Here is a 12,298-nt window from a genome sequence, read left to right on the forward strand (position 1 = left end):
GTTATTTGGGACCCCAAATGGAACCAAAAAAGTGCTGTGAAAAACGATCTATTTGCCGTAAATATTTTAAAAGAAAAAAAAAATAGTAATGACAAAGATTTTCCTTCCCCGTGTAAAATTTATGAAAAGTCAGTTAGGAGGTTTAGTCCGATGACCCTTCATTTAATTGTCTATAATTTTGTCGAATACTGTATATCAGTTAAGACTCAAGTAACATTCTTTGAGCATGTGTAAGAATTGAACGCTTGGTAGTATGCTTTGCCGCCGATTTATCCTTATAAAGCATTCATTGAACTCGAAAAGAAGAAAATCAGTCGATTTATTAGATCATCAGGATTCAAATTATACAAAATAGTTGTTGGAAAAGCAATTGACCGGGTGGGATGGTGCTTTTGAAAAAGTGGCTTTAGTTTAATAAATGCTTTATATGGATAAACCGGTGACAAAGTTGAACGCATTTTTTTCCAACGCATACTATCAAGCGTTCAATTCTTGTAGATGCTCACCGAAAGTTCTTTGAACCTTAAGCTTCGATAGAAGTTATTAAACTGCGTGTTGGTTATGCCACTTTTTAAATACATTTTTCGACTAGAACATTCTAGTTCCACAGTATAAAGAGAGCTAACACCAACTTTACAAAAGAGAGAACACAATGAGCCTTTTCTTTTGATTGGTGAAAAATATAAACAATTAGTTAAGTACGAGGATAAGTTTACGTTTTAAGTGTCAAATCTTTTTCTGTGGTAATGAACATTTTTTATAGAAAGTGACACACATATTTGTGTATGAAAGTTTATTTCAACTTTGATATACATTACTCACTGGGGACACCATTCTGCAGTTGGAATATCCGAAATATCAACAGGAATCGAGGTAACAGTCTCTCTTCTCTGATGTTGTTCACTTATGTTCACGCGTTGTCGCTCCCTCTCGTATATCCTTTTCAGCATATCAAGACTCGTAAACCGTACCTCATCAGCTTTCGGGTGTACCTCGCTCGAATAAGTATCCCCTAGTTTGGTCGCGTTACCACTTTGAAAGTGAACTTTGTAATGATCTCGTAAATCCGTCAACAGCCTGAAGCTCGATGTGCAGCGGTCACATTGATAGAGATTATCACTTCCAAGATGAGTACGACTGTGTTTCACTAAGTCGTTAATTTGAGAGTAGGAACGCTCACAAAAATGACATTTGTAAGGTCGTTCACCGGTATGAATACGCTTGTGGCGCTTCAGATGGTCCGATGCGGCAAACCTGAGATACAGGGTGAAAATATGTAATAAATTCGGAAATACATGTAATACAACTTTGCAATAGATAACGCAAACTTTAACATAATCCTGTATGGCAAAAAACTGAATTGTTCAATTTAGGTTAACTCTACATGTTTACAGTCATTAGGTGAAGCTGTCGTACACTTGCTACTCCACCTACTCCAAAAAAAATGTAATCAAGGGACAAATCATCAAGTGAGAGTAAATTATCCGTTGTCTGTTAGTGTGCTAATAAAAATGCCTCACCTTAGATCACAAACATCACAAGGAAAAGGTCGATCACCTGCAATACAAAAAATGTATTCAATTATATTTTCATCTTTGAAAAAGTTTCACCCTAACCGGAATGAATTCGCTCATGCTTAACCAGCGAGTTCTTCATCGTGAACCTAGTGCCGCAAGTCTCGCAAGCCCACCGTTTCTCCTTGGTGTGCGTAACCATATGAGTTGCCTTCTCTGCTTTGGTGTAGAACTTCGAAGGACACTGATCACAAGAGAATGTTTTGCGACCAGAGTGCCGCATCAGATGCTGTCTGAGATTACTGTTGTCATTGAATCCTTTGCCGCAAATCGTACACAGGAAAGGTTGCCGGCTGGAGTGGCGGCGGGTGTGTTCACGTAAGCGACCGGCAGTATGGAACTTTTTATCACACAACTGACAAGCAAACGCTGGGTCTAGATCGGTTTTTTCCTCGTCGCATTTATTGCTAGGGTTTCGATCACCTGGATGGAATTTTCTCAGATGCCTTTTTAGAGACGATTTACTGCTGAACTTTTTTGAGCAGAGAACGCAATGCTCTCCAGTGTCAGGAATTTGAGTGTTCTGTTCCAAATTGGATATATTTTCTATTGTTGCCGCTCCTTCACTTTCATTTTGGGAATCTGACAAAGGATTACTGTGGACCAACGGGTAGTCCTCAGCTATATTACGAATATGACTACTATCCGGGTGTATTTTTTTCTCCTGCCTTCTTGGAGATGTATTATTACAGAAATTTTGTAGGCAAAGTCCACCCTGTTTTTCATTAACCTGGTTTTGACTATTTTCTTCTGACATGAGCATATTTTCATTTGCCTTAATTTCATCACATTCATTTAACGGATCTGACATAGAAATGTGACTCTCGGGGTGTATTTTTCTCAGATGCTCTTTTAGCGATGCATCATTTAGGAACATTTCCAGACATAGAAAGCAATGTTTTCCAGAATCTGCGAATTGGGAATTCTGTTCCGATATAGATAAATCTCCATTGGATTTTTTGCTTTCATTATTCAGGTTTGTCATCAAATGTCGATCACCAGATTTAGCAGAAATAAATGATTCATTACTTTGGTCGTATTGCAATTTGACGACACACGGGTGCATTACAGTAATATCATTGCTGTCCTCAGCCACAGCTTCGGCCTCAATTTGATCATGTTCAGTTTTAAAATACCTGCTCAATGGAGTATCCATACTATCTGATGATTCCGGAATTTCAACAAAATTGACATCAGTATTTTCTAGCTTTACTATGCAAAGCTCCCGTAGTTTACGATCCGATTCGACGCACTTTTCATACAGTTCGTATGCTGACACAACTTTCTTCCGACAAGTTATACAAACACTTCGAGGGAAACTGAACGGTTCCATCGGATCAGAGAATACTTCGGAGCAGATTAAACTAAGCATTTTGAACAGGCTAAGCTTACTTGAGCTCGACAGATCGTAGATATTTTCTGCAGCGATATTCGAAGTATTCCGTAAACAAATTCGACAAAGCAGGGATATTTCAGGTGCCATAGCTGAGTCCTCCAAGACGCCTTGCCAAATGAACACATGCGTTTCTCTAAAAGGAAATCAAAAAGAATAATGTGTTATGGAGAAATAGCTCTAGGCATATTAAATGTGTATTACTTACAGCGTCCTACCCAACCAAAACAGTATTAGGATCCCGTTTGTTATGTACACAAAAGTACAGCTAGGAACAAAGTCCTTATATATGAAGGTGCAACATGCAGGGATGCCAACCTTTTAGATTTATCTTGATTCTTCAAACTCTACAGTATTTATTAAGACAACTATTAAAATATGTCAAGGATGAACGTTTCGACTTCGTCCCATCAGTATATGGCAGCTGACTTGGTTACAAATGGGATTTTCGATTGATTGACACCGGTGTAGTGGATTGCACTGGTTTTGCACTTTCTAGCAAAAGTGTCAATGGAACATACCCAGTTTTCTGCACTTCTGCTAGAAAGTGCAAAAACGGTGCAGTTTCAGTGCACTCCACTACACCGGTGTCAATCAATCGAAAACCCCAAAAGATAATTCCAAAAAGAAACACTACTTGTGTTCATGTAGAGCTACTAATATTCGAAGTTCATTGAATGAAAATTCATCATATCAATATCAATTCTTCAAAAGGGCTAATGAGTTTTTTTAAACAAACTTATTTCGCTCATTACTCCGCTGTCGAGTCGAAATTCATGAAAGATACACATGAATCAACATCTTTACCCTTGGTAGAATCAATTTCAAATGTCTTCTGGGTTGAAAATATAACAAATTAAGAGAAATCAGCAAAACAAAAGTTTGTTTACAAATCTTATTAGCCCTATTCTAATGTTGATATGGATATTCGAAAACTTCAAACAAAGAAATTATTCTTTCATTCAATGCAAGACACAATATAAGTGATAACAATTATAGCTAAATGATTTTCCAACAAAAGAGATTAGAACTACTAGAGGAAGCAAAGCGCTACTGTCTCAATATATGCACGACTGAAACATGAGGTCTCGCTCTAGCATCTTGTATCCCATTACTTTCCCAGATGTGTATCCGGGGCAATATGTGTCAAACTAATAGGCCTAGCATATGTAAGAGCGAGATAATAAACCATCAGTGTTAACAGCGGCATGCGACCTCTAGTAGTTATTTTTTTCCAACAACCTAGATAGGGTACACGTTCATCTCATTAGTCACGATGTCACATTATTTCGCTGATAACTCGGCTTACACTAATTGGATTGCGCTTTGATAGGTATCAACATCTTTGCTTCGTTCTTAAGATGCATATCAATGCAAAATGTGTCTTGGAAAATGTAAAATACTCGCGTTAGAGCGAAGCGAAAAGTCGAGTACAACGTACCCTTATTCATCTTACCATTTGAACTAATGCGTTGAATAGAGATTTCAGACACTGCTCTAACTAATGTGTTCAAATGGGTGGGATGTATAGAAGTGATAAGATGAATTATGGCACAGTTACCCTATTTAGTGCAATGAATATTATTGTACGACATTCAATTAAATGATTCATACGAATTTTGAATGATTTTTTTTCCATTTAGCACGATTCGCGTCTAGTTCACAAACTATTTACCATGGATTAAGCTTCGTAAGCACATGAGTTCTGATTACTAAAGAGATCAGCGAAATCCGAATATGACACTTCGCTATAGTTCCTACAAGTCATTGTGTGCACTTTACGAACAAAATGTTTTCAATCCAACTTTGTTCTTAAAAATTATAACGAAAAACAAAGCATGCTATAAAATTGGCTTTATTGATTTCTTTGTTCCTTTTGGAAAATACAACTGAACCAACTGAACTCAAATAAATTTTGCCGAATGGCATTTCCTCAATTCCAAAAATTCATACCTTGCTTGTTGATCATACCACACTTGGCAACGTGTGAGAGTGTTTTGGTCTAGACGGACAATTCTTCAATACGAGAGATACTGGCAACAAAGAACTACGTTACATTGTACACCAATGAAAGTGGCTATTTTAATATCCATTGCCATGTAAATAAGGAACATTTGTATTTTTATGCGTTCAAACTAAAGAGACTAGAATAACAAAGAGACGCCATCTTAATTCAGTGAAAACAATTCAACTAGCAACCAAGCTACGGTTTACAAGTAACACTGCACATGTGGAAGCCTCACAAAACTTGTTTGTTGTTATTCTGTTTGTTTCTTTTCGCCAAAATAAATATCTACTGCGAATCAGGAATCTGAGTTTCTCGACCAGCTAAAACATGGTTTATCTGGAATGGAATTTCGCAGCAGCAAAACCACATTAGAACAAGAACAAGCGGATCCACAACAAAAAGAGGCGTGGTTGAAGTCTTGTACGTGTGTTCCTGTCTTGTGAGTTTGCAGAAAACAAAAGAGCTTTTGCTGATTCAGGACAATAACGGAACGACTGCATGTTTGCATCATTTGATATTCGTAACCCTTATGCTGAATTTCGTTCACCCATCAAACCATGCCATTTTCTCGTTTTTTTTTCTAAACACGATGGTATTGTAACAAATTTGGTTTGAGAATGTAGCTTTTATCTTTAAAGCATTTAGTAATTTAAATGGATTGGATAACAATACTTCCAAAAACACAATGCCACATAATGCTAAACATTTACGATTGACAACATTGACAGTTAAATTGAAATTTCAAACGAAACATGGCGTCTCTTTGTTATTCTAGTCTCTTTAGTTCAAACTATATTTTTAACATGCACGTGTTTTAAATCTTCAATGTGCAATAATGCTTCTTGATCAATATGGGTCATTCCCATAAATACAGACTATTCAGGGAAATAAAAACCTGTTTTAATCCCTAGGTGGTGCAATTGAGCCTTTCTCATCCATCCAAACTATGATTTCATGACTGGTAATGTATAAAATAATGTATAGCATATCCTAGTTATGCCACTTTTGATATTCAAGAATCCTACCTTAATCAAAAAAATAGGTGAACGATTTTCGGTGTGATTACATAACCTTTCTTTATGAGAAAGGTATAAATTAGTCCCAGACGATCGATTTTCCTGAAAAATGTTCACGCATTTTAAAGCCATTTGGCATCAAAAATGTAAATTAGATAAGAATTTTGTGGTGTTTAGATATTCGTCTTGCGTCGTTATGTTTATTATACTACTTATAACTGGAAGAGTTTTCTTGTAACGCAGTATCATAGAGCCACTACAATAATTTTATGTATTCAATTTATACTTATTATATGTATTATATGTATTTTGAAATTTGCGTTAATTGTATCTACTAGAACACTATACAACAAATTAAACCTGGGAATGGAATCGACACGAATTGATGACTGGACGGGAGAACGTGGGTAGCCAGCCTGAGACACTTGAGGGGAACTTCAGAAGGTCTGATAGGAGTTTGACGCACCCTTCTCAAAACAAACCATCAGGTGGGTTGAAGCACGTATAGCGAAATAGTTTACTTCTTGACTGTATAATATTGTTGGAAGGGAATCCTTTATACCCGCGGAATGCGTGTTTCTGCTTACGGGTCCGTCCTACCCTTTTTGACCTTCCTTCAAAAACAGCAACTATGTGAAGGTCACGCGATAATCTATTTCGGGGCTACGGTAAGTCTACCCGCATACACTGGAAAAACCTTGAGCTGATGGTGGCGTCACATCACATTACGTAAAAATTAATGCTGAATACGAGTTTTGTGTTGGTTGGTTGGAATTTTGTGCGGAAAACGCCAAAGCGAAGTAAAGAGGGCATGAAGAATGCAGCTGCTCAGGATGGCACCAGTATTCGATCAGCCTCTAAACAATTCAAGGTTCCGTTCGAAACGTTACGTGCTCATGTGAAGAGAAAGTGCTTGTCATCAACGATGGCGTGTCATATATTTCGCGTGAGTTGACAATATAATAATTTAAGGTGTTGTTGAAGTGGATAATCAAAAAAGAAGGAAAAGGAATCCAAAAATGCTCCGAAGCGCAAACGTGGTCGTCCCAAAGCTAAGCAACCACTGAGCCGGAATGCACAACTTCTGTTCCACACTCTGGCGACGACGAGGACACCGAAGAAGGTATTCGCAATACTAGACAATGCTTCCGTGTACGGACACTTTATACACAGACTTACGGAGACAAAAACAGTAATACTAGCAACCATGGATGTAAACTAGCATCACAGCAAATCATTGCATTGCATTGCATTGCATTGAGTTCTTGTCGGTCGGTCTCATGAACACTAATGGCGATTTCGCTTGAACCTGAAACTGAGTCAGGTTCTAACCCCAACCGCTGTCAGTTCATACATTTTGACAGCAGTTGGGGTTAGGAACTGACTCAGTTTCGCCTCAAACAAAAACCACATAAGACAGTTTCTTGGTTGAAAACAATCCCATTTGCTTTTGCCGTCTTTGTTTATTATTTTTCACCAGCTAGTGATGTAGTATTTGTGTAATGTGACGTATACGTACATGAGCTATAGAAAAGCCTATGAACTTCCTTCTATACTTCCCCTCACAAAACCTTCGCGTCGTCTTTCTGCATTTTTGGACAGTTCGGTTGGCTGCTATCAGCCGACCCAATGCAAGAGCATGGGCGGCATAGACTTTTCTACGGCTTATGTACGTACACGTCACATGACACAAATGCTACATCATTGGCTGGTGGAAAATAATAAACAAAGACGGCAAAAGCAAATGGGATTGTTTTCAACCAAGAAACCGCATTAGTATTCGTGAGACCGGTCGACAAGAACTCAATGGGCCTAGAAGCCGCAAGGCCCACTACATGTTGAATACTATCAACGTCTGTATATCGCCATAGGGATGATATAATGGCTGGGAGAATATCTAAGGAACTTGAACGTATAGCTCATTTTTTGTATAGAGCGGACCTGTTCAGCATTTCTATCCATGCCAGAAATTTGGTTCTTCCTTGGCCCAAGTTTGAACTAGGTCGGATTAGCGCATGGGCGCGATATAAAAGGCTTCACGATAGAAATAAGCTTATTTGCTACCATGCCCATGTTTATAATTTACATTTTACAATAATATTTACCTTCTATATCCCCTTATACTTCCAATGTCTTTTTTCTTTGTTTTTCTAGATCCAATAATATTTTACTATTTAAACTAGACTGCCGCTAGAAGCATAATTGTCCCATGTGTATAGGGATTCCCATAGCACATGGGACAATTATGCTTCTAGCGGCAGTAGCGGTGTGCGCCACCGCGCCACGCCGCCGATTTCAGGTAAAAAGTGGTCTGCGCGCCGACAATTTTAACCTGAAATCGGCGGCGTGGTGCTGCGGCATACACCTCTAATTCAAACGATTTTCTCGTCCTTTCTAACTTCTCAGCTCCACCGTGTTTTACCAGTGTAAAGCATAATATATCGTAAGCTAATAAATTACAATTACAATTTAATTATGATTTATAATTTCGCCCCATTCACCGGTTTTGTTGACGAAGTGTTGCAACCAATGGATCGATTGGTAGTACTCATCTAGGTTTCCACTTATATTATTTCTTCCGAGGATAAGGAATTTTAAACGTTTGTTCTCCAGAACGGTTACTAATCTTATGCGCCAGATTGCTTGTCGTTCCAAGAAAAGTTAAATGACAGGTACATATTATATTAGCTGTGAAATGACATTAATACGAATAGAGAATATTAAAAAGGATATTCCTAGAGGCGAATGACCTTAAGGTTAAAACCTCTATAATAAAAAAGATGCTAAAAAAACTTTGATGTTCCCTTGAGTCAGAGCAGATCAATCGACTATTAATTGATACGGTAAACATACTAGCAGTATTAGTCTTTACTCGCGAATACTTTTACCTACAACTGTGCTGTTTCATCTCTATCTTACAACAGAATTCGATTATCCCTGTTCTAGTCAACATGCGCATTAATTACAGTAGGGATCAGGCAAATCCTTTTTCAATCAATCAATTTTTCTATTACCATTATGCTGAGTAGCTAGACGAGTGAAGGCATTTTAGGGTTTCACAAAAAGAATCTCTACCCATAAAGGACATAAGAAATATTTATCCACGATTCCTCATAAAGTTTTCTCGAACCGAATGTCCGCCTGATTCGACTCGAACAGACCACACCGACCCGAAAGGGCTGCTTACCATTCCTAAGAGCCGGTGTGTTTACTCGAGTTAAATAATCATACGAACTAGTCCTGAATAATTAATTATCTCATAGGTGCCAGTCCTGCATTCCTTTCCTGAACTAGACTCATACCCAAGGTCAGAAGAGTCGACAACTAGCAGGATCCAAATGTCCTCCACCCAAGTGAATTGATCTATCAACTTGAAAGTAGGAAGACATCCGAACCAATGAGAATAGACCATGCCATTCGAAGGCCACAGCCACAGCGCCGTCTCGTACGGTTCCTGAAAATAGATGTGTGTTAGTGCTACTTACAGATTTAATTTCAATGGTAGTAAGCAAGGCTGGAAGAAGTCATTTCAAATGACATTTTTAAGCGAAAGTTCGGGAAAAAACGAATACGACAGCACCGCTGCTAGTTTGACTTCGGCTGCTGTGCATGTAAACGGACGAGAGAAAAGCAAAAACGTTCGTGCTGCTGATCGTGCCTGTTACATGTTCGTGAAAGTTCGGTTATTCGGCTTGCTGCCGTAGTTGGGTTTCGTTCGCTAGCTGTTGCGAATGTATGTGAATGGCTCGTGTGTTTTACTTGCATCATCCGTTGCGTTGGAACTGTTGCAAATAAATTTCATAGCAGCAGCTCAAAATGAATGTAGTGAACGACATTCATGGCTCATATTTGCAAGATTGGAATGTGCGGCTGTTCGTTTTTCGCTTGCTATAGGAAAGGACTGCAAGCAAAATGTTAGCGGTCACATAGTATCGTTGAAAGGAAAGTTGTTGGCCATTGAAAATCTATAGTTTTGTATATTTACAATTGACGCATCAAAATTAAAATATTTTCAACTTTTTAGTAATGAGTTTTATATTGAAGGAGAAGTTGTTGGCCGTTGAAAATCAGTAGTTTTGTACATTTACAATGCGCAGGGGGTCTGCCGATGCGTGAAAATGGAAATGTTTTAAACTTTTTAGTAATGAGTTTTACATTGAAGGGAAATTCGTTGGCCGTTGAAAATCAATAGTTTGGAACATTTACAATGCCCAGGGGGGTCCGCCGATGCGTCAAAATAGAAATGTTTTCAAGTTTTCAGTAATGAGTTTTACATTGAAGGGAAAATTGTTGACCGTTGAAAATCAATTTTGACATTTAAAATGCGCAGGAGAGTCCGCCAATGCGTGAAAATGGAAATGTTTTAAACTTTTTAGTAATGAGTTTTATATTGAAGGGGAATTCGTTGGCCGCTGAAAATCAATAGTTTTGTACATTTACAATGCGCAGGGGGGATCCGCCGAAACGTTAAAATGGAAATGTTTTCAGCTTTTTGGTAATGAGTTTTATATTGAAGGGGAATTCGTTGGCCGTTGAAAATCAATAGTTTTGACATTTAATATGCGCAGGGGGTCCGCCGATGCGTCAAAATGGAAATGTTTTCAAGTTTTCAGTAATGAGTTTTATATTGAAGGGGAATTCGTTGGCCGCTGAAAATCAATAGTTTTGTACATTTACAATGCGCAGGGGGGTCCACCGATGCGTTAAAATGGAAATGTTTTCAGCTTTTTGGTAATGAGTTTTATATTGAAGGAGAAGTTGTTGGCCGTTGAAAATCAGTAGTTTTGTACATTTACAATGCGCAGGGGGTCTGCCGATGCGTGAAAATGGAAATGTTTTAAACTTTTTAGTAATGAGTTTTATATTGAAGGGAAATTCGTTGGCCGTTGAAAATCAATAGTTTGGAACATTTACAATGCCCAGGGGGGTCCGCCGATGCGTCAAAATGGAAATGTTTTCAACTTTTTAGTAATGAGTTTTATAGTGAAGGGGAAATTGTTGGCCATTGAAAATGAATAGAAGTTGTTGGCCGTTAAAAATTAATAGTTTTGGACATTTACAATACACACGGGCAACCGCCAATGTGACCTAATGGAAACTTTTTTATGCGGTAGTAGCATAATCAAGTTACAGAATGATGGTATTGCAAGACAAAATTTTCATTATTTTTCTCCTTTCATCAGGAAAATAAATCGTTTCATTAATAATTTTGTGCCAATACATAAGAAACAATTAAATGAACAAAAATATTCTTTTTTCATAATCAACCATTACATTTTGGCATATTTCCATAGTGGAAATCCCAAAAGGAAATGTTTTCGATCATTTTTACCGCTACCTTGCAGTATTTTAGTCGCATAATATCATAGTAGCGAAAACTCGGTTTTCTTACATTAGCGATTTAGGCCAGTATTGCCACAATTAAATCTGTACCGGGATCCTTTCTATCTGCACTCTTCTATCGAAAGAAGGACCGGATTATGTACCCAAACAATAACGAGGTTGTTAAAAAAAATCATTTTTCTTCTATATATTTTCCATTCGGGGAAATCAAACCAGACATTCTGACTCGGTTGTTTTATTTGAGCTGGAATTCCGCAAGAACCCAGTAAACTTAAAGGCGGCGCCGTAACTTGCCGTTCACTTTAAAAGTAGTGTGGGAAACCAGTTAGAATTCTGGATGAGTTTGACTGGGTAATGTCAATATCAGCTCCAGCTCAAATTTTCACTGCCACTTTGTTTGCCAACCAATGGTGGCTAACAGAGTAGCGGCGAGAAGCTGAGATGGGGTTGGAAATATAAATAAGATGCGACAAACCGGCTTACAGGAATTCAAATGGAGTCAGAGTAAACGTATGCACTCCGAGAAGATTCGCTCAGCTTTTATTAGACATCATCCCTTTGATTTGCTAGAAGCATGTTTCTCGCATATTGCATTATAATGTCAGCTTCAGTTCAAGCTCAATCAGTACCAGCTCCACTTCAGATTCTTGCCATCACTGCGGCCTAACTCAACTGTTTACTGGGATGCATCGCAGGGTTAAATTATTTTACCTTGCTGTAATGTAAAAAATCTGTACCAATCTGTACTTTTTTACAAAAATCTGTAATCTGCACCCTAATAAAAAAATTATACACAAACTTTAACCCACATAGTCCAACGATTCCACATAATGTATGAATGATACCCTGAACAGGTCGTTAGGCTCTTGGATCATTAGATGTTTATTCGGGTACCGTACAGAATCTGTGCCAAAAATGCTTCAGAAATCTGTACCTTTCTACATAAATCTGGACTTGCGGCATC

At 38.1% G+C, this 12,298-nt stretch overlaps 1 protein-coding gene across 1 annotated transcript; it reads right to left on the reverse strand.

Moving 5' to 3' along the window:
• Nucleotides 1–818: 818 nt before the first annotated feature.
• On the reverse strand, nucleotides 819–3,299 carry LOC131687182 (zinc finger protein 454-like). Its single transcript, XM_058971235.1, has 4 exons — nucleotides 3,176–3,299; nucleotides 1,617–3,103; nucleotides 1,521–1,557; nucleotides 819–1,254 (listed from the first exon to the last, which is right to left on the reverse strand). Exons 2-4 carry the CDS (start codon nucleotides 3,055–3,057, stop codon nucleotides 819–821), a joined length of 1,914 nt encoding a protein of 637 aa, XP_058827218.1. The 5' UTR covers nucleotides 3,058–3,103; nucleotides 3,176–3,299.
• Between the last annotated feature and the right edge of the window lie 8,999 nt (nucleotides 3,300–12,298).

Source organism: Topomyia yanbarensis, chromosome 3 (genome assembly GCF_030247195.1).
Source record: "Topomyia yanbarensis strain Yona2022 chromosome 3, ASM3024719v1, whole genome shotgun sequence".
NCBI lineage: Eukaryota > Metazoa > Arthropoda > Insecta > Diptera > Culicidae > Topomyia > Topomyia yanbarensis.

Excerpts from the sequence above, each read along its gene's own strand:
- LOC131687182 (XM_058971235.1), bottom strand. The coding sequence starts at position 3,057 with ATGGCACCTGAAATATCCCTGCTTTGTCGAATTTGTTTACGGAATACT. Across the intron at positions 1,558-1,616 it reads GCATGAGCGAATTCATTCCG|GTGATCGACCTTTTCCTTGT; the intron begins GTTAGGGTGAAA and ends TTTGTATTGCAG. Across the intron at positions 1,255-1,520 it reads TGTGATGTTTGTGATCTAAG|GTTTGCCGCATCGGACCATC; the intron begins GTGAGGCATTTT and ends CCTGTATCTCAG.